The sequence below is a fragment of the Melanerpes formicivorus genome, unplaced genomic scaffold, assembly GCF_026170545.1.
Source record: "Melanerpes formicivorus ecotype bairdi unplaced genomic scaffold, bMelFor1.0.p_v2 SCAF_6, whole genome shotgun sequence".
Lineage (NCBI taxonomy): Eukaryota > Metazoa > Chordata > Aves > Piciformes > Picidae > Melanerpes > Melanerpes formicivorus.
In genome coordinates this window covers 31,526,306-31,553,659 of record NW_027142358.1, presented here as the reverse complement: position 1 = coordinate 31,553,659, position 27,354 = coordinate 31,526,306, and the positions used below count along the sequence as shown (strand labels likewise).

The following is a 27,354-nucleotide window of genomic DNA, read 5'->3' as shown; positions in this document are numbered from 1 at the left end:
GCGGATGATGGGTACGACGGCCAGCGCGGCACAGCAGGCGGTCCCAGCATCCCCTCCAGAGAGTGGGGCACCCGGGTGACAGCAAGCATGGAGGACCAGCACTCCCTCAGCATCCACTCCTTCCAGACCCTGGGGCTCCACAACAGCAAGGCCAAGTCCATCATCACCAACAAAGTGGCGCCCGTGGTCATCACGTAAGGGCCCTCGGCAAGGTCTGCTCTGGCGGCGCCGGACCTCTGCTTTCCTGCAGCCTCTCCCCTCAGTGCTGGGGCTTTTGAAGAGTGACCTGACTGGTTTGGTTTGTGGGTTTCTTTTTTTTTTTCACCCTTGTCTAAGTTGTTGTTTTGTCCTTTTGCAGGTACAACTGCAGAGAGGAGTTTCAGATCCACGATGACCTGCTGAAGGCCAACTACACGGTGGGACGCATTTCTGAGGCCACCCTAGAACACTACCTTGTGCAGGTGAGCAAGCATCCCCCAGGCCACACCTCAAGTGCTGGCTCCAGTCCTGGGCTCCCCAGGTCAAAAGAGACAGGGAACCGCTGGAGAGGGAGTCTAGAGGAGGCTACAAAGATGCTAAGGGGGACTGGAGGATTACTGTGATGAGGAAAGGCTGAGAGCCCTGGGGGCTGTTGAGCCTGGAAGAGAGTGGGGATCTGATCAATGCTGATCAATAGCTGAAGGGCTGGGAACAAGAGGATGGGGCCAGACTGTTTTCAGTGGTTCCCAATGACAGGACAAGGAGCAATAGGCACAAGCTGGAACCCAGGAAGTTCCATCTGACCAAGAGGAGAAACTTGTTTGGTGTGAGGGTGCTGGAGCCCTGGAGCAGGCTGCCCAGAGGGAGGCTGTGGAGTCTGCTTCTCTGGAGAGATTCCAAACCCACCTGGCCGTGGTGGTCCTGCTGTGGGTGATGCTGCTTTAGCAGAAGGTGATGATGATCTCCAGAGGTCCCTTCCAACCCCTACCATGCTGTGATGGCCACTGCCACCCACCACACTGAACACGTATCACCTCGGGGGGGTCTGGGTACCTTCCATGCCACTTTCTCTTCAACTGGCTGCATCCGAACCTGCTCGCTTGAATACACTTCTTCCCTGTCTCCTCTCTGCTTGTGTCCTGCTTTTGCAGGGGAAGTATTTCATGGTCAGGGATGTGTATGGCAAGCTGGATGTGTTGAACACTACTGGCAGCTGCGGGGCTCCCAACTTCCGCCAGGCCAAAGGAGGCTACGCAGTGTTCGGCATGGGGCAGCCCAGCCTCAACGGCTTCAAGCTCGTCCTGCAGAAGCTGCAGAGAGAAGGCCACAAGGTTGGTGGGACACCAAGTTGGGAGCAGCTGTCGACATGGTAGGGGCTCTGCAGAGGGGCCTTGACAGGCTGGACAGATGGGCAGAGTCTAATGGAATGAGACTGAACACATCTAAGTGCAGGGTTCTATGTTTGGCCACAGCAACCCCAGGCAGAGCTACAGGCTGGGGTCAGAGTGGCTGAGAGCAGCCAGGCAGAGAGGGACCTGGGGGGTGTGCTGATTGGCAGCAGCTGAATGTGAGCCAGCAGTGTGCCCAGGTGGCCAAGAAGGCCAATGGCATCCTGGCCTGCATCAGGAACAGTGTGGCCAGCAGGAGCAGGGAGGGCATTGTGCCCCTGTGCTCAGCACTGCTTAGGCCACACCTTGAGTCCTGTGTCCAGTTCTGGGCTCCTCAGGTTAGGAAAGATGTTGAGATGCTGGAAGGTGTCCAGAGAAGGGCAAGAAAGCTGGGGAGGGGTCTGGAGCACAGCCCTGTGAGGAGAGGCTGAGGGAGCTGGGGTTGCTTAGCCTGGAGAAGAGGAGACTCAGGGGAGACCTTCTTGCCCTCTCCAACTCCCTGAAGGGAGGTTGTAGCCAGGCAGAGGTTGGTCTCCTCTCCCAGGGCAAGCAGCACCAGAACAAGAGGACACAATCTCAAGCTGTGCCAGGGGAGGTTTAGACTTGAGGTTAGGAGAAAGTTCTTCATAGAAGGAGAGATTGCCCATTGGGATGTGCTGCCCAGGGAGGGGGTAGGGTCAAAGTCCCTGGAAGTGTTTAAGACCAGGCTGGGTGAGGCACTTAGTGCCAGGGTCTGGTTGATTAGTTAGGGTTGGCTGATGGGTTGGACTTGGTGATCTTGGAGGTCTCTTCCAACCTGGTTGATGATTCTGTGTTTCTGCCAAGGTGGTATGGGGATGGGTGAACAAAAGTGGTCGGAGAGCTCTTGGGGGCAGCCTCTCCCTGTCCTGGCAGGAGTGTGTGTTCTTCTGCGTCCGCGAGGAGCCGGTGGTCTTCCTGCGGCTGGGAGGGGGACTTCGTGTCCTACACCCCCCGGGGCAAGGAGAACCTGCATGAGAACCTGCAGCAGGGAGGGAAGGCAGAGAGGCTGGAGCTGGCCATCCGGAAGGAGGTGAGGAGGGGTGGGGGAGCCGTGGTCCTCACCCCAGCACCACCAAGGTGCACGAGTCCCTCTGGGTCAGAGACCAGCAGAGGGCTTGCTGGAGGGGGGTGGCCGTGGCCTGGATGGTGCTGGGGAGTCTGCTGGAGGGGGGTGAGCATGGCCTGGGTGACAATGGGAGTCTCCTCCTCGGGCAGATCCATGACTTTTGCTCAGCTGAGTGAGAGCCTCTACTACGTCTACAACGACCTGGAGCGGCTGCGGGACGAGCCCCACCCCGTGCGGGGTGCAGGGCGAGGAGGACATCCAGGTGACCGAGGAGGTGTACCGCAGGCCTGTCTTCCTCCTGCCCTCCTACAGGTGCTGCCCTTCCCCTTCCCCTTCCCCTTCCCCCCTCCTCCTCCCTCTCCCCTTCCCCTTCCCCCTCCTCCTCCCTCTCCCCTTCCCCTTCCCCCTCCTCCTCCCTCTCCCCTTCCCCCTCCCCCTCCCCCTCCCCCTCCCCCTCCCCCTCCCCCCTCCCCCTCCCCCTCCCCCCTCCCCCTCCCCCTCCCCCCTCCCCCCTCCCCCTCCCCCCTCCCCCTCCCCCTCCCCCTCCCCCTCCCTCTCCCCCTCCCTCTCCCTCTTCCCCTTTGCCGCCCTCCTCCCCTTCCCTGTCCCCCTTCTCCCCTCTCTTAAGCCCTGTGTCCTGCCTCGTGGTGGGCACAAGGGCCCCCACCATGGGCCTGTCACCCTCACACGTGCTGTGCCTGTGCCTGGCAGGTACCACCGGCTGCCCCTGCCCGCCGAGGGAGCGCCGCTGGAGGAGCAGTTCGACGCCTTCCTCTGCTTCCTCAGGGTGAGCCCAGGAGCAGTGCCCCTGATCCAGTGCCTGAGCAAGTCTGCAACGTTTGGGAGTGTGACTTTCCCAGGAGCAGCTCCTGCTTTGGCTTGATGCTGCCAGCGGGAGCCTGCCGCTGCCTCTGGTTGCATTCCACCCCCATCGCTGTAGACCCTCCTGGAGAAGTCCATCTTGTCCCAACTACTTGTCCCTACTCCTCCTGGCTGGAGGTGACCACCCCTCACCACTTCCCAGCATCCCTGTGTAGGTCTCTCTTCCCTCAGTGGGTTTGGGAGAAATCACAGAATTGTCAGGGCAGGAAGGGACCTCAAGGCTCAGCCAGTCCCAACCCCCCTGCCATGGGCAGGGACTCCTCACACTGCAGCAGGTTGCTCACTGGTGGTAGTGATAGGGCTGGGGGCAATGGAGCAAAACTAGAAGTGGGTAGATCCAGATTGGATGTTAGGAAGAAATTGTTGCCCATGAGGGTGGTGAGAGACTGGCAAAGGTTGCCCAGGGAGGTGGTGGAAGCCTCCTGCCTGGAGGTGTTTGCAGCCAGGCTGGATGTGGCTGTGAGCAACCTGCTGCAGTGTGAGGTGTCCTTGGGCATGGCAGGGGGGTTGGAGCTGGCTGAGCCTTGAGGTCCCTTCCAGCCCTGACAATTCTGTGATTCTATGACTGCCAGCTGTGCTGTCCTGGTTCATCCACCCTGTCCCCTGAGCAAAGGGGAGATGCCACCCTTCTGCCTTGCCCCTTGGCAAGGCTCTCCTCTCCACCCTGACCACTGGACTCTGCATTGGTTGGGCCACGCTTTGAGTCCTGTGTCCAGTTTAGGAAGGACATTGAGACTCTTGAAGGTGTCCAGAGAAGGGCAACAAGGCTGGGGAGAGGCCTTGAGCACAGCCCTGTGAGGAGAGGCTGAGGGAGCTGGGGCTGCTTAGCCTGGGGAGGAGGAGGCTGAGGGGAGACCTCATGGCTCTCTGCAGCTGCCGGGAGGGGGGTTGGTCTCTTCTTTCTAGCAAGCAGCACCAGAACAAGAGTCTCAAGCTGTGCCAGGGGAAGTTTAGGCTGGATGTGAGGAGAAAGTTCTTCCCAGAGAGAGTCATTCCCCTTTGGAATGTGCTGCCCAGGGAGGTGGTGGAGTCCCCATCCCTGGAGGTGTTCAAGAGGGGATTGGATGTGGCACTTGGTGCCATGGTTTAGTCATGAGGTCTGTGGTGACAGGTTGGACTCGATGATCTTTGAGGTCTCTTCCAACCTTAGTGATACTCTGATACTGCAGTGGCAGCTCTGGCTGTCCCTGTGGTCCTCATCCCTCTGTCCTTTCCTCCTAGGAGAGCCCCAGCCTGCTGCTGCGGGACCCCAGCAGACCCCCGCCGGCTCTGCTCTTTGGCTGCCAGACTGGAGTGGGCAGGACCAACCTGGCCATGGCCATGGGCACCCTGGTCCTCCACCACCACCGAGGAGCCACCCAGAAGCCTGAGTAATTGAGGCAGCCTCTAGACTGGGCTGGGATGTCTGTACCTCTGGGGCCATTTTGTGCTTTCCCCCCCTTGCTCTTCTCCCTCCCCCCCTTGCTCTTCTCCCTCCCCCTCTTGCTCTTCTCCCTCCCCCTCTTGCTCTTCTCCCTCCCCCTCTTGCTCTTCTCCCTCCCCCTCTTGCTCTTCTCCCTCCCCCTCTTGCTCTTCTCCCTCCCCCTCTTGCTCTTCTCCCTCCCCTTCTTGCTCTTCTTCTCAGGATGTCTGTCCCCCTGGGGCCATTTTGATCATCTCCTCCTTCTTCTCCCACCCCAGCCTCTCCCACCTGCCTAAATCATCTCCCAGGGACAGACTTCGAGTCATCCAGACTTTCATTGAGATGGTCCCCAAGGGCCAGCAGATAGTTGAGGAGGTAAGGGGGTGAGTGAGATGGGCTGAGGTCAGACCCCTCTTCCACCTGGGGTTTGCTGAGTGGCTTTTCCCTTGCTCCTCACCAGGTGGACAGTGCCATTGCCTCCTGCTCGGAGATGCACGACATGAAGGAAGCCATCTACGAGTACAAGAAGAAGCTGGAAGGGATTGGGGAGGACTATCAGATCCAGGTGGGCTCATTAGAGGATTGATTTGGATTCAGGCTGCCTGCAGGGAATGCTTTGGGTTGGAAGGGACCTTTAAAGGTCATCTGGTCCACCCCTTGCCCTGTGGTGAGCTCATTTATTGAGCTGCTTTTGTTTTGCAGGGGGATGAGAGGAATGTAAATCCTGCACATCCAAAGCTTCCTGTGAGCTTCCTGTGAGCTGGGAGATTTCCCAGAGGCCTGGGGGAGCTTTTTGTGTTCTGGTTTGCCCCTGGAAATTCAGAGCCCTAACACTGAGCAGGCTGGGATGTGAGGGGGAAACTGGCTGCCTTGGGCTTCACCGCTGCCCAGGGTGGTTGACCTCAGGCTGGGGGGCACAAAAGTCTCTCATGCCCTGGCTTTGTCAGCTGTGAAAGTGGAAAATCCAGACAAGTCCTTGGGAGCTGGGAGGGATTGGTGCTTGGAGGCTTTCCTGCAGCTGTGGGCACTCAAGGATAAGGTTTTTCTTTCTGCCTGTAGGGTTATTTTTACCTTACCTCTTTGCTTGCAGACACCAGCAGGGTGGTTTTCTGTGCTGAAAGATGTGGTGTTTGCTGTCCCAGCTTGAGCAGCTTCTCACCAGGTGGTGGATGGGTGGATTGAGAGCAGCCCTGAAGAAAAGGCCTTGGGAGTGCTGGGGGTTGAGAAGCTCAACAGGAGCCAGCAGTGAGCACTTGCAGCCCAGAGAGCCAAGTAGAGCCTGGGCTGCAGCAAGAGAAGTGTGGCCAGCAGGGCCAGGGATGGGATTTTGCCCCTCTGCTCCACTCTGGTGAGATCCCACCTGGAGTACTGTGTGCATTTCTGCAGTTCCTAGCACAGGAAGGATCTGTCCAGAGAAGGGCCATGAGGATGAGCAGAGGGCTGGAGCTCCTGTGCTATGGAGACAGACTGAGGGAGTTGGGGTTATTCAGTCTGGAGAAGAGAAGGCTCTGAGGAGACCTAATTGTGGCCTTCCAGTGTCTGAAGGGGGCTACAAGCAAGCTGGGGAGGGACTTTTGAGGGTGTCAGGGAGGGACAGGACTGGGGGGGGATGGAGCAAAACTAGAAGTGGGGAGATTGAGATTGGATGTTAGGAAGAAGTTGTTGCCCATGAGGGTGGTGAGAGCCTGGCACAGGTTGCCCAGGGAGGTGGTGGAAGCCTCACTCCTGCCTGGAGGTGTTTGCAGCCAGGCTGGATGTGGCTGTGAGCAACCTGCTGCAGTGTGAGGGGTTTGAAATGAAATGATCCTTGAGGTCCCTTCCAACCCTAACAATTCTATGATTGTATGAAAAACATCCATTGGAAGCCTATGAATAGTCTCCCTGAAGTCAAATCTGGGCCTGGAGACCCCAAGACTCAGCATCTCAATACCCCTTACAGACCCCCATGTGCCCATCCTGCTGCAGTGTGAGGTGTCCCTGCCCATGCCAGGGGGTTGGAGCTGGCTGAGCCTTGAGGTCCCTTCCAACCCTGACAATTCCATGGTTCTGAGGATGGATGGATGGATGCCCAGGGGAAAGTACTACCCCTCATTCCCAGCCTCTTTGGAGAGTCATTTCCCCAGTTAACTGCTGAATGTGGAGTGGAGACCCTGGGATGGTGGTAATGGTACCCAAAGCAGGTCCTGCATGGCCACAGTGACTGAACTGGAGCAGAGAAGGACCATGGGAACGATGCAGTGATGGGAAAATAAACCACTTACTGGCACTGTTTTGGCCATTTGCCCCCAAATTTTCCCCTCCTCTGCCCCATTTTGGGGTGAATTTGGCTACTTTTGGTGCTGCTCCTATGCTGGCAGGTGTTTTCTGTTGTGCAGAGGGGAAAGTTTGGATGTGGGGCAGAGGATTTTCCCACTGCCTCGAAGCCTCTCCCTGTTTTTTCCAGGCTGAGGAAGGCTGCTCTGTGTCATCCCTGATGGTGGGGAAACAAATGGCCTGAGAAGGGGGGGGGACTGTAGTAAATTAGCCAGGGGAAGAGTTTATTTGAAGTCCTTGTGGAGCAAGAGCAGGTTTAAACAATGGCCAGGGGCCAGGAAAATGTGCTGGAGGAGGAGAGGATGAGGTGGGGAGAGGAGGTGGGGAGTAGGGGCTGATGCTCAGCCATCAGAAAAATAACCTTGGTGTGGTTAGGGCTGGAGGGGGCTGCAGGTGGTACTGGGGGGGGCTTTGCTGGCTTGAGCTTGTGGAGCTGTCCCTGTGTGGAGGACTTCCTGTGGGGAGAGGCTGAGCTGCTTCTGGGCATGGAGGAATGAGGTCATGGTGGAGGGTGGGTTTCTGGCCTGTGTTGGGGGAGGAAAACATTGAAGTCCTTGAGTGATGGTGATGTGGGGTAGGTGCATCCTGGCAGGGGATGCTGAGCTGGAGCCCTGCAGCTCCCCATGGAGCAGATCATTCATTCCCCTCATCATCAGAACCCTGTGTCTGGGTGGGAGCTTAGGGCTGGTTTGTACAGCAGGAAGTCAAACCCTCAGGAAGAAGAGCCCCCAGTTACAGCTCCATCTCCTCAGGCTTTGTTTTGAATTCCCAGAGCAAATCCTCCTGTTCTGCCTCTGTGATAAATGACCACAGGCCAGATTTCTCTCACAGGCAAGAAGTAAATGTTCCTGAGTCAGCCACAGAGTGTCAGAGACATGCAAGCCTCCACCTTTGCCAGGCTGATCCTGATGTGTTCACAGCTCCACCAGATTCAGGGCAAACTGAATGGGAAGTGGTGGAGTCACCATCCCTGGAGGTGTTTAGAAGAGATTTGGATGAGGTGCTGAGGGACAAGGGTCTAACAGGGAGATGTTAGATTATGGATGGATTGGATGACCACTGACCCACAGAATGCCAGGGGCTGGAAGGGACCTCCAAAGATCACCCAGGGACAGTGACTCCACCACCTCCCTGGGCAGCACATTCCCTAAACCTCCCCTGGCACAGTTTGAGGCTGTGTCCTCTTGTTCTGGTGCTGTTTGCCTGGGAGAAGAGACCAACCCCCACCTGGCTACAACCTCCCTTCAGGTAGTTGTAGAGAGCAAGAAGGTCTCCCCTGAGCCTCCTCTTCTCCAGGCTAAGCAACCCCAGCTCCCTCAGCCTCTCCTCACAGGGCTGTGCTCCAGACCCCTCCCCAGCTTTCTTGCCCTTCTCTGGACACCTTCCAGCATCTCAACCTCCTAGCCAACACTCTCCCCTTGGGTTTGTGTCTCCAAGTAGCATCTGGACATTGACAGCAAGATAAACCCTCCCATGCTCCTTGGCTGTGGTTGGAAGTGCTCCCAGTGTGTCCTTGGGCTAAAGGGGAGGTTTGGTTTGAGCTGAAAGGCAAATGTGTGCCTTCAAGCAGCATTTAATGTGGACAGCTTGCCATGGTGCATTAAAAAAAGCCACACCACACAACCCACCCAAATAAAAGGCATCCAAGCCCCTCGAGTCCAGCTTGGGATTTGGAGGTTTTCTTCCTCCACCTCTTCTCCTCTGAAGTGGTTTCTTTACAGTCAGACAGCTTGGAGGAGTTAGCATGAGGATGCAAAAAGCTTCAGAGGGGTTTAAATGGCATTTCTGACCTTTTCCCTCCCCAGCAATTGCTCCATGTAGACAGAACAAAGCCTGTCTCTCTTCCAAGCCAATCCCAAACAAATGTGGGTAGGGCTTTTCTCCAGCATCCTGGGCTGGTGGGGGCTGTAGGACCACTTGGTGTTGGTCATATCTCCATCCCTGGTATGGACAATGAGGGTGAGGGCACCCTCAGCAGGTTTGGTGAGGATACCAAGCTGGGTGGTGTGGTTGGCAAGGCTGAGGGACTGGATGCCACCCAGAGGCACCTGGGCAGGCTGGAGAAGGAGGCTAAGGAGAACCTCATGAGGTTCAACAAGGCTAAGTGCAAGGTCCTGCACCTAGGTCTAGGCAACTCTCAGTATCAGTCCAGGCTGGGGGATGAGGAGATTGAGAGCAGCCCTGCAGAGAAGGACATGGGGGTGCTGGTGGCTGAGAAGCTGGACCTGAGGCAGCAATCACAGGATCCCACAGAAACATTCAGGTTGGAACAGACCCTGGGGATCACTGAGTCCAACCCAGAACCCTGCTCTGCAAGGGTCGCCCCTAAACCATATCCTGAGCCTTGGGTCTCCAGGAACCTGCTGGGGGCCTCAGGTCTGTGTCCTGCTGGCATCCTGTGCAAGGATCACAGAACTGTCAGGGTTGGAAAGGACCTCAGGGATCATCCAGCTCCAACCCCCCTGCCATGGCCAGGGACACCTCACACTCCAGCAGGTTGCTCACTGGTGGTAGTGATTGGACTGGGGGGAATGGAGCAAAGCTAGAAGTGGGTAGATTGAGATTGACTGTTAGGAAGAAGTTGCTCCCCAGGAGGGTGGTGAGAGCCTGGCACTGGTTGCCCAGGGAGGTGGTAGAGGCCCCATCCATGAAGACATTCAAGGTCAAATTTGGTTGAGCCCTGAGCAACCTGATCTAGTTGGAGGTGTCCCTGCTGACTGCAGGGAGCTGGGCAAGGTGACCTTCAGGGATCCCTTCCAACCTGATGCAATCTGTGACTCTGCCATGACAATTCCCACCTTCCAGCAGGGGCAGGGAGGTCATTGTGCCCCTGGACTCAGCACTGCTTAGGCCACCCCTTGAGTCCTGTGTCCAGTTCTGGGCCACTCAGGTTAGGAAAGATGTTGAGATGCTGGAAGGTGTCCAGAGAAGGGCAAGAAAGCTGGGGAGGGGTCTGGAGCACAGCCCTGTGAGGAGAGGCTGAGGGAGCTGGGGTTGCTTAGCCTGGAGAAGAGGAGGCTCAGGGGAGACCTTGCTGTCTCCAACTCCCTGAAGGGAGATTGTAGCCAGGTGGGGGTTGGTCTCTTCTCCCAGGCAAGCAGCAGCAGAACAAGAGGACACAGTCTCAAGCTGTGCCAGGGGAGGTTTAGGCTGGAGGTGAGGAGAAAGTTCTTCATAGAAAGAGAGATTGGCCATTGGGATGTGCTGCCCAGGGAGGTGGTGGAGTCACCATCCCTGGAGGTACTTAGGAGGAGAATTGATGGGGTGCTTGGTGCCATGGTTTAGTTGATTAGATGGTGCTGGGTGATAGGTTGGACTCCATGATCTCAAAGGTCTCTTCCAACCTGGTTAACTCTATTCTGTTAGGTGGTGCTGGGTGATAGGTTGGACTCCATGACCTCTGAGGTCTTTCCCAGCCTGGAGAATGCTGTAACAGACAGCAAGCCTTCCCTGCAGACAGGACTGCTCGTGGAAGGTGTTTCAGCACAATGAGTCTCCCTTTGCTTCCAGGGCAGCAGCACCAAAGAGTATTTCCTCCAGAGGACTCTGCAGAGCCTCCAACGCTATTTCTACCTGATTGCTTTCAACTACTATCTCCATGAGCAGGTAAAAACCCAACCCCACCGCCCCCCTCCAAAACTCCTCCTTTGTGTTTCCCTCCCATGCAGCGGAGGAGGGGAGGGGCTGGGGGCTTTCCACCTCTGTGCTTCCCAAGGTGCTTTTGGGTGGGCTCGTGGCTTGTGCCCTGGGCTGGGGGTGTGAGCCCAAGCTGATGGCACACCCCCCCACCCCGGCAGTACCCCCTGGGCTTTGCCCTCAGCTTCAGCAGGTGGATGTGCAGGCACCCCGAGCTCTACCGGCTGCAGGCCGAGATGAACTCCTCGGAGCTCAGCGTCACCGGGGACCTCGTCACCAAGGGCACTTGGGTGCTGGTGAGTACCCAGCGTGGGCACCAGGGGGAGGGCTTGGGGGGGGGAGGCTCCACCTTGGCCCCCCCTTCCCCACCCTCAAATAGGTGTTGTTTTTTTGGTGGGATGGGAGGAGTGAGAAATGTTGTTGTTGTAGGGCAGATGTTGAGCTTTGGGGGGTCTCCAGGAACCTGCTGGGAGCTTCAGGTCTGTGTCCTGCTGGCATCCTCTGCAAGGATCATAGAATTGTCAGGGTTGGAAGGGACCTCAAAGATCAGCCAGTTCCAACCCCCCTGCTATGGGCAGGGACACCTCACACTACAGCAGGATGGGCACGTGGTGGGCTGTAAGGGGTATTAAGATGCTGAGTCTTGGGGTCTCCAGGAACCTGCTGGGGGCCTCAGGTCTGTGTCCTGCTGGCATCCTGTGCAAGGATCATAGAATTGTCAGAGTTGGAAAGGACCTCAAGGATTATCCAGCTCCAACCTCCCTGCCATGGGCAGGGGCACCTCACACTACAGCAGGTTGCTCACTGGTGGTAGTGATAGGACTGGGGGGAATGGAGCAAAACTAGAAGTGGGTAGATTGAGATTGGATGTTAGGAAGAAGTTGTTCCCCATGAGGGTGGTGAGAGCCTGGCACAGGTTGCCCAGGGAGGTGGTGGAAGCCTCCTGCCTGGAGGTGTTTGCAGCCAGGCTGGATGTGGCTGTGAGCAACCTGCTGCAGTGTGAGGTGTCCCTGCCATGGAGTTGGCTGAGCCTTGAGGTCCCTTCCACCCCTGGCTGATTATATGAAAAGTAGCTTTAGATGGGGTGGGCCTGGGGACACCTCCTGAGCCTGCACCGTGGCGGAGCGGTCGCTGGGAGCCCTGGCGGGCCTGTGGGCGGGCAGGGGGCTGGTGCCAGCTGCCCTGCCCTGGGGGCACAGCCCTTGCCTCAGGTCTTGCCCCTCTGCAGGTGGCAGACGAACGCTTCTGCCCGGACGTGCTGAGCACCGCCAGGGACATGAGCGTGGCCAACTTCCGACGGGTGCCCAAGATGCCAGTCTATGGGATGGCACAACCCAGCTCCAAGGTGAGGGACAGGCGCCCCCCCCGGGCGAGAAGGGGCACCTGCAGGGGCTGTGCCCTCCCCTTCTGTGGTAGTTTCAGGCTTGTGCCTTTAAAAATTTTCACAGGTCTTGAACAGAAGAGTAGTAAAAGGTAAACAAACCACTGCTGGGTGTGAAAAGGAGCACCGAGCTAATTCTGAGCAGCCCCGCTGGAAGAGATAAGGGACTTAGGCTGATTGTACCAATGCAGTTTCTCTCCCTTTGAAGAGCTCCTGCAGGCGCCGGCCCCTTGGAGGGGGCTCCCGCGGGTGCCAGCCCCTTGGAGGGGCTCCCTTAGGGATCAGCCCCTTAGGGGGTCTCCCGCGGGTGCTGGCCCCTTGGAGGGGGCTGCCGCGGATGCGAGCCCCTTGGAGGGGGCTGCTGCAGGTGCGAGCCCCTTGGGGGGGGCTCCCGTATATGCCGGCCCCTTAGGGGGGGGTCCCGTAGGTACCAGCCCCTTACGGGGGGCTCCTGTAGGCGCCGGCCCCTTGGGGGGGGCTCCTGCAGGTGCTGCCCCTTAGGGGGGGCTCCCATAGGTACCGGCTCCTTAGGGAGATCTCCCGTAGGTCCCGGCCCCTTGGGGGGGCTCCTGTAGGTACCGGCCCCTTGGGGGGAGCTCCCTTAGGGACTGGCCCCTTAGGGTGAGCTTCCGCAGGTACCGGCCCCTTAGGAGGGGGTTCCCCTAGGTGCCGACCCCTTGGGGAGATCTCCTGCAGGTACCGGCACCTTAGGGGGGGCTCCTGTAGGTGCTGCCCCTTGGAGGGGCTCCTGTAGGTAGCGGCTCCTTAGGGGGGGGCTCCCGCAGGTGCCGGCCCCTTGGGGGGGCTCCCGCAGGGCACCTTAGGGGGGGCTCCCGTAGGTGCGGGCACCTTAGGGGGAGCTCCCGCAGGTACTGGCCCCTTAGGGGGGCTCCCACAGGTGCTGCCCCTTGGAGGGGCTCCTGTAGGTGCCGGCCCCTTGGGGAGATCTCCCTTAGGTACCGGCCCCTTAGGGGGGGCTCCCGCAGGTACCGGCCCCTTGGAGGGGCTCCTGTAGGTGCCAGCCCCTTAGGGGGGGCTCCCGCAGGTACCGGCCCCTTAGGAGGGGGTTCCCCTAGGTGCCGGCCCCTTGGGGAGATCTCCCGCAGGTACCGGCCCCTTAGGAGGGGGTTCCCCTAGGTGCCGGCCCCTTGGGGAGATCTCCCGCAGGTACCGGCCCCTTAGGAGGGGGTTCCCCTAGGTGCCGGCCCCTTGGGGAGATCTCCCGCAGGTACCGGCCCCTTAGGGGGAGCTCCCGCAGGTACCGGCCCCTTGGGGAGGCTCCTGTAAGTGCCAGCCCCTTGGGGGGGCTCCCGTAGGTGCTGGCCCCTTGGGAGAGCTCCCGTAGGTGCTGGCCCCTTGGGGGGGCTCCCGCAGGTACTGGCCCCTCAGAGGGGGCTCCCTTAGGTGCAAGACCCTTGGAAGGGGCTCCCGTAGGTGCCAGCCCCTTGGGGCGATCTCCATTAGGTGCCAGCCTTCTTCACCCTGGGAGAGACACTAACTTGCTCCTGCTTGCCCTTGGCTGCACTGTTTTGGTACTAACTTCTCTGCTGCTGTCCCTTCTCCCTTTAGCACCAGGGGGTCAGGGGAAGGCAGGGCAGGAGGAGCTGGTGGCTTCCCCTGGCCTTCGAGCAGGGGCAGTTCTGTGCTGTTCATTCATTGCAAACCCCTGTAAACACTGCAGCTCCTGGGTGTTTTGTACATCCTCCCTGCCTTCCATTGAGGATGTAGCTTTGCTTGTACGTGCAGCTTCCATTTGCTTCCAGCTGAGCTGATCTGGCAAAGTTCATGTTGAGAGGGGGGTGTGTATGTGTGGTTTTCAACCCCCCACCCCCTGGCTCTCCCCCCACCCTGTCTCACAGAGCCTGGGCAGCGTGCTGCGGTACCTGACGGATGCCAAGCGCAAGCACGCCCGCATCGTCTGGGTCAGCCTGAGGGAGGAAGCCGTCCTGGAAGCCAACGACCAGATCTACACCCTGAGGGAGCCTGGGCACTTGGAGGAGCTGATCCCTGTGCCTGCTGCCTCACCCCAGCAGCTGGAGGTGAGCTGCTTCCCCGGGGCGAGGCGCTTTCCCTGGGGGCCTTGGTGAGCGGTGTCTGCAGGCTGTGGTAGTCACTCACCCCCTGGAGCTGCTTTGGGCTGCTGCTTTTCTCTTTCCTGGTTGGGTTGGGTGGGAAGGGCCTTCCAAAGGTCATCTAGCCCAACCCCCTCTGCAGTCAGCAGGGGCACCTAGATCAGGTTGCTCAGAGCCCTGTCAAGCCTCACCTTGAATATAGAATAGAATAGGATAGAATAGAATAGGATAGGATGGGATAGAATAGAATAGGATAGGATAGGATAGGATAGGATAGACCAGGTTGCAATATCTCCAGGGATGGATGGGGCTTCAACTGCCTACCTGGGCAGCCTGTTCCAATGTTCCACCACCCTTGTAGTAAAGAACTTGTTCCTAACAGGCAACCAGCACCAGAACAAGAGGACACAGTCTCAAGCTGCACCAGGGGGAGGTTTTGGCTGGAGGTTAGGAAGGAGTTCTCCCCAGCAAGAGAGATTGGCCATTGGAATGTGCTGCCCAGGGAGGTGGTGGAGTCACCATCCCTGGAGGTGTTTAGGAAGAGCCTGGCTGGGGTGCTTGGTGCCATGGTTTAGTTGATCAGATGGTGCTGGGTTGGACTGGATGATCTCTGAGGTCTTTGTCAACCTGGTTAATTCTATTCTGTGCTGTCCTCTGCAGAAGCTAGAGGCCACCCTGAAGGGCGACCTGCTGAAGTGCCAGAAGTGGCTGGAGGTGTACCTGGAATCAGAGAAGCAGATGAAGATGTTCAAGAGCTGCCTGACCACACAGGAGATCTTCAGCCAGCAGAAGAGCTCCTACCAGGGTCTGACCTACCGCCGCATCCCCATCCCCGACTTCTGCGCTCCCAGGGAGCAGGTACCCTGCGGGTGGGAGGCTGCTGCTGCTGCCCTCTCCCCAAGCCATCCCTCCAGTGTCACTGGGGTGCCACCCAGCCCTGGGACTGTGCTGATGTGGGGTGCTTGCTGGGGCAAGGAGGGTCCCCAGAGAGATGCTGCATGGAGATCCTGGGTACCTTCAGCCTGGTCGGGCTGGAGAGGAAGCTGCTGGGCTGGATCCAGTGACAAGGAACTGGCTGGGGGGGGGGTTAGCCGGGAGGCTGTAGGACAAGGTGGGTCCCATGCTGGGGAAGGGAGGTGGGCAGCCTGGGCTGACCTGTGGTGGGCTACACCCATAAAAACCTACTGGTGTGCCCCTTGGCAGGACTTTGACCGGCTGCTGGAGGCGATGAAGAGCGCCTTGGCGGAGGACTCGAGGGCTGCCTTCGTCTTCAACTGCTCCAGCGGCCGGGGCAGGACCACCACGGCCATGGTCATCGCTGTCCTCACCCTCTGGCACTTCAATGTGGGTACCAGGGTCTGCAGCTCTGCCTGAGGATTCGTGGGAGAGCTAAAAGGAGCGTGGGGAGGGCCAGGGTGGGCTGTGGACGTCTGTTTGTTGCCCAGCCCTCCAGGAGCGGCGTGGGGGCATCCCTGGTGGGTCCTTACCTTGTCCTCAAGAGGTCCCACCCTTGGGACCAAGGGTTAAGGGCTTGGACCTCCATGCAGAGCCAAATTTTGGGCTTCTCTGCCCATGCAGGGAGAAGGTGGAGGATGCTTGAGGTCCTGGTGGGTTGGGGTCTGCATTTCAGCCCAGCTGTAGGGTGGTGGGGACAGGGTTGAGCAGCCCCTCACAGCACCATTCTCTCTGACCCATCCCAGGGCTTCCCTGAGATGAGTGAGGAGGAAATTGTCAGCGTGCCTGATGCCAAGTACACCAAAGGGGAGTTTGAGGTGAGTCCATGGGCCTGATTCAGTCCTAGGGGGTCCCCCTCCAAGCCTGCTCCTCGCTACCTCAGCCACAGATGCTTGTTTGGAGGGGCTGAGTCCTCTCCTGAGCAAGGACAGAGCAATGGGGTTGAGGTGAGGAGGCACCTGGTAAAGCCCCTGCTGCTTCTGCCCATGCTCCAGGTGGTAATGAAGGTGGTCCAGCTGCTGCCTGATGGTCACAGGATGAAGAAGGAGGTGGACATGGCCCTGGACACCGTCAGTGAGACCATGACCCCCATGCACTACCACCTCCGGGAGATCATCATCTGCACCTTCCGCCAGGTGAGCCTCTGCCTCTGCACAACCAGGGCCTCTGCTCTCTGCCCTGGGGCCACCAGGCATGCAGCTGCCAGCCAGCACAAGCCTCCTGGAGCTGCTTGGGTTCTCAGGTTGAAGCTTTCTGGCATGCTACCTGAGAGGTGGCAGGGCTCTCTGGATTGTGGTCATCCATTGCTGTCTTGCCTCCTGCGCCATCCTGCATCCCATTCTGCATCCCACCTGCCCAGTGCCATCCTCATCCCACCCAGCATTCTCCATCCCAGCCACCATCCTGCCTGTCTGGTGCCATCCCACATCCCATTTAGCATCCTGTGTCCCAGGATGCCATCCAGAATCTTGCCTGGTTGATGCCATCCCATGTCCCCCCGAGCATCCTGCCCACCTGGTGCCATCCTACATCTCACCCATCTGGCACTGTGCTGCATCCCCCCAAGCATCCTGCATCCCCCCAAGCATCCTGCTCACCTGGTGCCATCCTGCATCTCACCCATCTGGCACTGTGCTGCACACCCCCAAGCATCCTGCATCCCCCCAAGCATCCTGCCCACCTGGTGCCATCCTGCATCTCACCCATCTGGCACTGTGCTGCATCCCCCCAAGCATCCTGCATCCCCCCCAAGCATCCTGCCCACCTGGTGCCATCCTGCATCTCACCCATCTGGCACTGTGCTGCACCCCCCAAGCATCCTGCCCACCTGGTGCCATCCTGCATCTCACCCATCAGGCACTGTGCTGCATCCCCCCAAGCATCCTGCATCCCCCCAGGCATCCTGCCCACCTGGTGCCATCCTGCATCTCACCCATCTGGCACTGTGCTGCACACCCCCAAGCATCCTGCATCTCCCCAAGCATCCTGCATCTCCCCAAGCATCCTGCATCTCCCCAAGCATCCTGCATCCCCCCAAGCATCCTGCCCACCTGGTGCCATCCTGCATCTCACCCATCTGGCACTGTCCTGCATCCCCCCAAGCATCCTGCATCCCCCCAAGCATCCTGCTCACCTGGTGCCATCCTACATCTCACCCATCTGGCACTGTGCTGCACCCCCCAGGCATCATGCATCCCCCCAAGCATCCTGCTCACCTGGTGCCATCCTGCATCTCACCCATCTGGCACTGTACTGCATCTCCCCAAGCATCCTGCATCCCCCCAAGCATCCTGCCCACCTGGTGCCATCCTGCATCTCATCCATCTGGCCCTGTCCTGCATCTCCCCAAGCATCCTGCATCCCCCCAAGCATCCTGCCCATCTGGTGCCATCCTGCATTTCACCCATCTGGCACTGTCCTGCATCCCCCCAAGCATCCTGCTCATCTGGTACCATCCTACATCCCACTCAGCCTCCTGTATCCCACCCAACCTCCTGCCCATCAGCTCCCATCCCGCATCCCACCCAGCACCCTACCTGTCTGGTGCCATCCTGTGTCTCACCCCAGCATCCTGCCCACGTGGCACCATTCTGCAACCCAACAGCTCCCATCTCACATCCCACTCATCCAGCCGTGCACAGCCAGCAGAGGGCAGGACTGGTCCATCCTGCTCCACTTCCAACGCTAGGGACTTCTCCAGCCCCTCCTCTGAGCCTGGGAAGAGGGATCCACCCTGGGGAGGACACCCACCCATGCCCACGCAGGAGGCATCCCAAAGGCAGCTGAGCCTGGGGGCTTCAGCTTGGTTTTCTGTGGGAGCTTCTGTGGAGCCAGTGCAGGGAAGCAAGGCTGGCTGAGGCTCTGGCCAGCCTGATCTAGTGTGGGGTGTCCCTGCCCATGGCAGGGGGGTTGGAACTAGCTGATCCTTGTGGTCCCTTCCAACCCTGCCTGATACTAAGCAAGGACAATTTGAATCCTATTTGGGTGGTTGTTTTTGTTTTGAAGCTGTGCAACATTTTGATTTGGGCCCTGGAAGGGCTGAGCTTGGAGCTTGGCATCTTCCATGCCCAGGCTGGTGTCCCCCACGTCTCCACCAGTGATGCTCTTGCCCACACCTGCCTTAGAATCATAGAACTGCCAGGGCTGGAAGGGACCTCAAGGCTCAGCCAGTTCCAACCCCCCTGCCATGGCCAGGGACACCTCACACTGCAGCAGGTTGCTCACAGCCACATCCAGCCTGGCTGCAAACACCTCCAGGCAGGAGGCTGCCACCACCTCCCTGGGCAACCTGTGCCAGGCTCTCACCACCCTCCTGGGGAACAACTTCTTCCTAACATCCAATCTCAATCTACCCACTTCTAGTTTTGCTCCATTCCCCCTAGCCCTATCACTCCCTGACACCCTCCAAAGTCCCTCCCCAGCTTTCTTGGAGCCCCCTTCAGATACTGGAAGGCCACAATGAGGTCTCCTCAGAGCCTTCTCTTCTCCAGACTGAACAGCCTGGAGTCTGTCCTCACAGGAGAGGTGCTCCATCCCTCTGTTCATCCTCATGGCCCATCTCTGGACACCTTCCAGCACCTCCAGATCCTTCCTGTGCTAGGGGCTCCAGAACTGGCTGCAGTACTCCAGGTGGGGTCTCACCAGAGTGGAACAGAGGGGCAGAATCCCCTCCCTGGCCCTGCTGGCCACACTTCTCTTGCTGCAGCCCAGGATCAGGTTGGCTCTCTGGGCTGCAAGTGCTCACTGCTGGCTCCTGTTGAGCTTCTCATCCCCCAGCACCCCCTCAACCTTTTCTTCAGGGCTGCTCTCAAGCCATCAACCTTTTTTCAGTTAGTGGCCACTATTTAATCACCTGGTAACATCCACAGCTCCCTGGGCTTTCCCTCCTGGTTTATTTGGATCCTCAGTGGGGTTTTGGGGGCTGAAGTCCCTGGGATGAGCTGCTGGGAGCTGACTCTGCTGCTGTGACATTATTGGGGACAAATCAGGTTATTTCCCCCCCTTGCCCCATTGTGTGTTGTGGGGAGGTGGTCACCCCACAGGTGGGAAGTTTCACCTCCTTGATTGCATCCTTTGGTGTTCTGGAGCTAAAACCTCCCTTGCTGCCTGCTCCTGGGTTTCATTCTGCTCCCTGCTGACTCTCCCACTCCGAGTGATGCTCAGCCTTGGAGGGTTCCAGGAGGCTGACCCTGGTCAAGGAGTCTCAGCTGCTGCTCCTCCTGTGGTTTTCATTGGAGAGCAATTCCCATGACCTCCTGGTCCCTCTTCCTGGTGCTTGGTGCTCAGGACTAGCCCATGGGTGTTCCTGGGCCATATCCTGTTTCCTGGCTGGCTGTATCCACCTCACCCTGGCAGGATAAGGAGGGAATTCTCTGCTCTCTCCCACACCTCTGCTTGCTGCCAGCAGTTTGCATTTCCCTCTTGGCTGCTCCATCCATCCATCCATCCCTCCCCTTGGGCTGGGCTGGGTGAATTTGATGTAATTCCATGTGGTTTTTTCCCCAAGGATGGGAATTGTGTAGCCTAGGCATTGTCTTAATGGGCTTTTAATGAAGGTGTGGTTGGTGCTTAGACAACTGGGGGTGAAGACAAGGAAGGAAAAGGTCCTCTGGTGCTTGCTTGGGGTTGTTCCCACTCCTCCCACCCTGAACTGGGAGGAAAAAGAGGAGAATGTAGGAAAATAATAAATTATAGGAGCATATAATGATGAGTAAAAGGCTGCCCAGGGAGGTGGTGGTGGTGGTGGAGTCACCACCCCTGGAGGTGTTCAAGAAACCTGTGGACATGGCCCTTGGGGAGGTGGTTTAATGGCCGTGGTGGAGTTAGGCTGCTGTGTGCTGTAGGTTAGAGTCCTGTGGTTGGAGTCACAGGAGGTTAGGGGGTGGAAGGGACCTCCAGAGATCATCAAGTCCAAGCTCCCTGCCAGAGCAGGACCATAGAATCCAGCACAGGTCACACAGGAACACATCCAGATGGGACTGGAATATCTACAGAGCAGGAGACTCCACAAACTCCCTGGGCAGCCTGTTTCAGTGCTCTGTGACCCTCACAGTGCAGAAGTTCCTCCTCATGCTGAGGTGGAACCTCCTGTGCTGGAGCTTCCATCCACTGCCCCTTGTGTCCCTTCTTCACCTCCTTACTGTGCTTGACCTCACCTCTTCATCTGCATCTTCTGCACACCTCCCATCCCCAGTGTGAAGCCACACAGACCTCTCCTGGAGCAGGGGGTCCCCTACCTCCCCCCAAACCAGGGGCTGCAACCCCACTGCTGCATGGTGCTCAAGGGCAGCTTGGATGCCCCATCCAACCCACCCATCCTGGCCTGCATCAGGAACAGTGTGGCCAGCAGGAGCAGGGAGGGCATTGTGCCCCTGGACTCAGCACTGCTTAGGCCACACCTTGAGTCCTGTGTCCAGTTCTGGGCTCCTCAGGTTAGGAAAGATGTTGAGATGCTAGAAGGTGTCCAGAGAAGGGCAAGAAAGCTGGGGAGGGGTCTGGAGCACAGCCCTGTGAGGAGAGGCTGAGGGAGCTGGGGTTGCTTAGCCTGGAGAAGAGGAGGCTCAGGGGAGACCTCATTGCTCTCTGCAACTACCTGAAGGGAGGTTGTAGCCAGGTGGGGGTTGGTCTCTTCTCCCAGGCACCCAGCACCAGAACAAGAGGACACAGTCTCAAGCTGTGCCAGGGGAGGTTTAGGCTGGAGGTGAGGAGAAAGTTCTTCCCAGAGAGAGTTGTTAGCCGTTGGGATGTGCTGCCCAGGGAGGCGGTGGAGTCACCATCCCTGGAGGTGTTCAAGAGAGGATTGGATGTGGCACTTGGTGCCATGGTCTAGCCATGAGGTCTGTGGTGACAGGTTGGACTCGATGCTCTTTGAGGTCTCTTCCAGCCTTGGTGATCTTGTGGCCCTGTTCCTGGTTCTCTAGGGGAAGTCGGGCCGGGACGAGGCGGAGCGGCGGACGCTGCACCTGCGGAGCCTGCAGTACCTGGAGCGCTACGTCTGCCTGATCCTCTTCAACGCCTACCTGCACCTGGAGAAGAAGGACTCCTGGCAGCGGCCCTTCAGCCTCTGGATGCGTGAGGTAAGGCTCTCCCTGCGAGCTCCTCCCTTCCACCTCCCCTTTGCAGGCTGCTGGGCAGCACTGGGGCTCAGAACGGCAGGGGTGGAAAGGACCTCGGGATGGCATCCAGTCCAACCCCCCTGCTAAAGCAGGGCACCCACAGCACCTTGCCCAGGAGCACAGTGCCCAGGTGGGGTTTGGAGTCTCTCAAGAGAAGGAGACTCCACAACCTCTCTGGGCAGCCTGCCCCAGGCCTCCAGCACCCTCACACCAAAGAAGTTTGTCCTGATGCTCAGATGGAAGCTCCTGGGTTCCAGTTTGTGCTCACTGCCCCTTGTCCTGTCCCTGGGCACCAGTGCAAAGGGTCTGGCCCCATCCTCTTGTCCCCTACCCTTTAGCTATTGATCAGCCTTGATCAGATCTCTACACAGGCAGCTCTTCTCCAGGTCTCTCAGCCTTCCCTCCTCACAGGGATGCTCCAAGCCCCTCAGCATCCTTGTAGAGTCCTCTGGCCTCTATTTAGCAGTTCCTGTCTCTCTTCAACTGGGGAGTGCAGAACTGGACCCAGCACTCCAGATGTGGCCTCTCTAGGGCAGAGTAGAGGGCCAGGAGCACCTCCCTAGATGTGCTGGCCACACTATTCTGAGTGCAGCCCAGGCCTTCTTGGCCATGAGGGCATACTGCTGACTCCTGATGAGCTGCTTGTCCATCAGCACTCCCACATCCTTTTCTGTGGAGCTGCTCTTATGTGGCTCTCGTGGGTCTTGATAGAGTAGAATAGAATTAACCAGGGTGGAAGAGACCTTTGAGATCACCAAGTCCAACCTATCACCCAGCACCATCTAATCAACTAAACCATGGCACCAAGCACCCATCCAGGCTCTTCCTAAACACCTCCAGGGATGGTGATTCCACCACCTCCCTGGGCAGCACATCCCAATGGCCAATCTCTCTTGCTGGGAAGAACTTCTTCCTAACCTCCAGCCTGAACCTCCACTGGCACAGCTTGAGACTGTGTCCTCTTGTTCTGGTGCTGCTTGCCTGGGAGAAGAGACCAACCCCCACCTGGCTACAACCTCCCTTCAGGTAGTTGTAGAGAGCAATAAGGTCTCCCCTGAGCCTCCTCTTCTCCAGGCTAAGCAACCCCAGCTCCCTCAGTGAGAGAAGTGGCATCCCACCCCATGGATGGACTGCTTCCCCTCACCCCAAACTTGCCCTTTTCTCCTCTTTTGAGTTCCCCAGGGGTTTATTTTGGTCTGCTGGTTGTGTTTGCAGCACCAGGGGCTAGGAAGCCATCCTCTAACCCCAGTGGGCCCCTCTGCCTGGCTTGGTGAGCTTGACTGGCTCTCTTTGCACCCAACTCCATCCTCTGTGGTCTCCTTGCAGCATATTAAACATACAATACCATGGCCAAACAGGACAGGGAGAGGAAAGAAGAATCAAAAGCAGCCCTGCTTTGCCTTATCCTGCTGGGGTGGGTGGCACAGGGGATGAAGGACTCATGAGGATGAAGATGCTGGCGCTGGGCATCCGAAAGGATCAGGCTCCATGTGACAAATAGGATGAGGGGGTGGATGGGAGACCCCCAATTCCCCCAGCTTCCTGCTTGTTAGCCTTTCTGTAATTGTTGTTGTGCAGGGATGAGTTTTTTCTCTCCCTGGCTTCTGGCTGTGTGGGAAAATCTTCCTCCCTTGCCTGGCCTCCACCAGCACCACTAATTCATACTGGCGTGTTTGATCTGCTGGGCAGGAGATGAAAGTGGTGGCCACCAGCTCTGCTCCCCAGTTCCCTCTGCCCCATCTGCCTGGGGAGGGGCTGCAGTGAGGGCAAGGGGGTGGCCAGTGCCCATCCTGGCATGGCATCCCAGTTATGTCACTGTTTACATTGCCCAGCAGCAGGGGCAGGGAGCTGCTAGAGATGCGTGGTGCTTGCTGGGGGCTGGGCGAGGGGAGTGTGGCTTTAAAGGCTGTGGCTGAGGTGAAGCCTCCTGAGATGTAAGCCCCTTAGATGGAACTCCTTTGGATGAAAGCCTCCTGAGGTGCCAGCCCCTTAGTGGGAGCTCCTTGAGGTGCCAGCCCCTTAGAAGGAGCTCCCTCAGATGCAAGCCCCTTAGTAGGAGCTTCCTTAGATGTAAGCCCCCCTTAGGTGCAAGCCCCTTAGAAGGAACTCCTTTAGAGGCAAACCCCTGTATATGGACTCCCCAGAGATGCAAGCCCTTAGATGGAGCCACCCTAGAAAGAACTTCCTTATCTGGAGACCTCTTAAATTCAAGCCCCAAGGGAGGAAATCCCTTAAATGCAACACCCTAGATTAGAGCCCTCTCTATGGAGCCCACACAGATGCAAGCCTTGTAGATGGAAGCAACTTAGATGTGAGCCTCCTTAGATGCAAGTCCCCTGCAGCTGGAGCCCCCTCAGGCGCAGTCCCCTGCAGCTGGAGCCTGCTCAGACGCAGTCCCCTGCAGCTGGAGCCTGCTCAGACGCAGGTCCCTGCAGCTGGAGCCCGCTCAGATGCAGTCCCCTGCAGCTGGAGCCCCCTCAGACGCAGGCCCCTGCAGCTGGAGCCTCCTCAGACGCAGGTCCCTGCAGCTGGAGCCTCCTCAGACGCAGGTCCCTGCAGCTGGAGTCTGCTCAGACGCAGTCCCCTGCAGCTGGAGCCTCCTCAGACGCAGGCCCCTGCAGCTGGAGCCTCCTCAGACGCAGGTCCCTGCAGCTGGAGTCTGCTCAGACGCAGTCCCCTGCAGCTGGAGCCCCCTCAGACGCAGGCCCCTGCAGCTGGAGCCTCCTCAGACGCAGGTCCCTGCAGCTGGAGCCTCCTCAGACGCAGGTCCCTGCAGCTGGAGCCTCCTCAGACGCAGGTCCCTGCAGCTGGAGCCTCCTCAGACGCAGGCCCCTGCAGCTGGAGCCTCCTCAGACGCAGTCCCCTGCAGCTGGAGCCTCCTCAGACGCAGGCCCCTGCAGCTGGAGCCTCCTCAGACGCAGTGCCCTGCAGCTGGAGCCTCCTTAGATGCAAGTCCCTGCAGCTGGAGCCTCCTCAGACGCAGTGCCCTGCAGCTGGAGCCGCCTCAGACGCAGTCCCCTGCAGCTGGAGCCTCTGCAGACGCAGGTCCCTGCAGCTGGAGCTTCCTTAGCTGCAAGTCCCCTGCAGCTGGAGCCTCCTCAGACGCAGTGCCCTGCAGCTGGAGCCTCCTCAGACGCAGTGCCCTGCAGCTGGAGCTGCCTCAGACGCAGTCCCCTGCAGCTGGAGCCTCCTCAGACGCAGGCCCCTGCAGCTGGAGCCTCCTCAGACGCAGTGCCCTGCAGCTGGAGCCTCCTTAGATGCAAGTCCCTGCAGCTGGAGCCTCCTCAGCTGCAGGCCCCTAGCTGCAGTCCCGTTAGATAGAGCCTCTTTTGATGGAGCTGCCTTGCTCCTGCATCTTTGCTGTTGGGCTTTCCCTCCGCCCCCTGCGCCCTCCCCTGTCAGCTGGAGCCGGTGGTGGAGGGGAGGCCTGCCCAGCCCATGGACACAAGGAGCCTTTGACCCCCAGAGCTCCCCTTCCCTCTGCATAATCCCAGCGTTTTCAGCTCAAACAAGGCCCCATTGTGGCTTTTCTGGCGGGAGGGTGCCAAAGCCAACAAACCCTGCGCCGCCTGACCCCAGGAGCGAGGAAGCAGCTTAGAAAGTGAATAAACCCTGGCTGGAGGGGGGCTCTGGGGAAGGGGCCGGGGCAGACAGAGGCTGCTTGTGGATACCTGGGTGTGAGGAGAAGTTGGGGACCTTCCCAGGGCATCATGTGCTGCTGAATGTCTTCATCAGTGATCTGGGTGAGGGGATGGAGGCTCCCCACAGTGGATTTGCAGGTGACAGTGAGTTGGGTGCAAGCATTGGGGGTTCAGAGGAGAAGGATCAGGGGGATGGAACTGCTCTGCTACGAGGGCAGGCTGAGGGAGCTGGGGGTGTCCAGCATAGAGATGAGTATGCTCTGGGGAGACCTAATAGCAGCCTGCCAGTACCTGAAGGGGACCACAGGAAGGATGGAGAGAGACTGTTCACAAGGGCCTGCAGTGACAGGGCAAGGGGCAATGGCTTCAAACTAGAGAAGGGAAGATTTAGATTGGATGTCAGGAAGAAGTTCCTCACTCTGAGGGTGGTGGAACACTGCAACAGGTTGCCCAGGGAGGTAGTTGGGTCTCCATCCCTGTAGCTATTCAAGGTCCTGGGCAGCCTGATCTAGTTGGGGATGTCCCTGCTGACTGCAGGGAGGTCAGACTGGATGGCCTTTGGGGGTCCCTTCCAGCCTGGACCATTCTGTGATTCATCTGTTGGAATGTGGGAAGGCTCTGCAGAGGGATCTGGACCAGGCTGGGTCGATGGGCTAAGGCAAATGGGATGGGGTTCAACAAGGCCAAGTGCTGGGCCCTGCACTTGGGTCACCACAACCCCTGTGAATGCTCCAGGCTTGGGGCAGAGGGGCTGCAAAATGCCTGGCAGAAAAAGATCTGAGGGTGGTGACCACCAGCAGCTGAACATCAGCCAGAGTGTGGCCAGGAAGGCCAGCAGCATCCTGGCCTACATCAGCAGCAGCGTGGCCAGCAGGAGTAGGGCAGTCATGGTCCCCTTGTACTCAGCACTGCTGAGGCCACACCTCGAGTACTGCCCTTAGTTTTGGGCTCCTCACTCCAAGAGGGACATTGAGGTGTTGGAGTGTGTCCAGAGAAGGGCAACCAAGCTGGTGAAGGGTTTGGAGAGCAGGGCTGGTGAGGAGCAGCTGTGGGAACTGGGGGTGTCCAGCCTGGAGAAAAGGAGGCTGAGGGAAGACCTTCTGGCTCTCTATGGCTGCCAGAAAGAAGGTTGCAGCCAGGTGGGTGTTGGTCTCTTCTCTCAAAGAACAAGTGACAGGGCAAGAGGAAACTGCCTCAAGTTGCTGCAGGGAAGGCTTGAGTTGGATATTAAGTAAAATTTCTGTACTGAAAGAGTGGCCAAGCACTGGACCAGGCTGCACAGGGCAGGGGTGAAGCCTCCAGCCCGAGATTTAGAAGCTGTGTAGGTGTGCTGAGGGACAAGCTGAGGGAGAGTAGGTTTAGACTGGATCTGTGATAGGTTGGATGCAATGATCTTGAAGGTCTCTTCCATCCCATCCCATCCCATCCCATTCCATTCCATATGATGAAGTTCTTCAGTAGGAGGGTGGTGACATTCTGGAATAGGTTGCCCAGGGAAGTTGTGGATGCTTCTTCCCTGGAGGTCTTCAAGGCCAGATTGGATGAGGTCTTGGGCAACTAAGTCTAGCTGAGAGGTGTCTGTGCCCATGGCAGGGGGGGTTGGAGTGAATGATCTCTGAGATCCCTTCCAACCTGAGCCATTCTATGGTTCTATGTTTGGTGACCTGGCAGTGCTGGGCTGACAGCTGGACTCGGATGAAGGCTCTGAGGAGACCTTCTTGTGGCCTTCCAGGATCTCAAGGGGGCTACAAGAAAGCTGGGGAGGGACTTTTGAGGGTGTCAGGGAGTGATAGGACTGGGGGGGATGGAGCAAAACTAGAAGTGGGTAGATTGAGATTGGATGTTAGGAAGAAGTTGTTCCCCATGAGGGTGGTGAGAGCCTGGCACAGGTTGCCCAGGGAGGTGGTGGAAGCCTCCTGCCTGGAGGTGTTTGCAGCCAGGCTGGATGTGGCTGTGAGCAACCTGCTGCAGTGTGAGGTGTCCCTGGCCATGGCAGGGGGGTTAGAGCTGGCTGAGCCTTGAGGTCCCTTCCAACCCTGACAACTCCATGATCCTAAGACCTGGAAGGTCTCTTCCAACCCAAACAATTCCCTGAGTCTAAAGCCTTTGCCCAGGAGGACGACAGAGCCGGGGTGGGGGGGGGAGAAGGAATTCAATCTTGTCCCTCTCTTTTTCAGGTGGCTGCAGTGGCTGGCATCTACGAGGTCCTCAACCAGCTGGGCTTCCCAGAACTGGAGAGCCTGGAGGGCAAGGTGCTGAGCACGCTGCGGGGCCGCTGGCAAGCCCAGGCCGGCACCTCCCGCCCCTTCCGCGGGGACTTTGCGTAGGGCTTGGGGTGCCGAGAGCCTCCCTGCTGGGGAGGGGAGGGGAGAGGAGAGGGGGGGCACAGAGAGGATGAAGACTGTTTGCCCCAAAAAGGGGGTGTGGGGAGGGAAGGGGTGAGCCCTGGAGCCTGGGAATGCCTGGGGGATCTTTGGGATGCAATAAAAGTCTTGTAAATTGC

At 58.4% G+C, this 27,354-nt stretch overlaps 1 protein-coding gene across 1 annotated transcript; it reads left to right on the top strand.

Annotated features, from left to right (window-relative positions):
- Positions 1-27,354, top strand: PALD1 (phosphatase domain containing paladin 1). The gene is given in 23 exon segments (XM_068140333.1): positions 1-76; positions 79-194; positions 359-461; positions 1,131-1,310; positions 2,262-2,312; positions 2,314-2,418; positions 2,604-2,612; positions 2,614-2,688; positions 2,690-2,766; positions 3,166-3,241; positions 4,558-4,706; positions 5,017-5,113; positions 5,199-5,303; positions 10,562-10,657; positions 10,849-10,983; positions 11,916-12,032; positions 13,928-14,107; positions 14,801-14,998; positions 15,344-15,484; positions 15,841-15,912; positions 16,090-16,230; positions 21,016-21,171; positions 27,029-27,354. Coding segments are annotated over 23 exon segments (2,601 nt in total). The 5' UTR covers positions 1-4; the 3' UTR covers positions 27,179-27,354.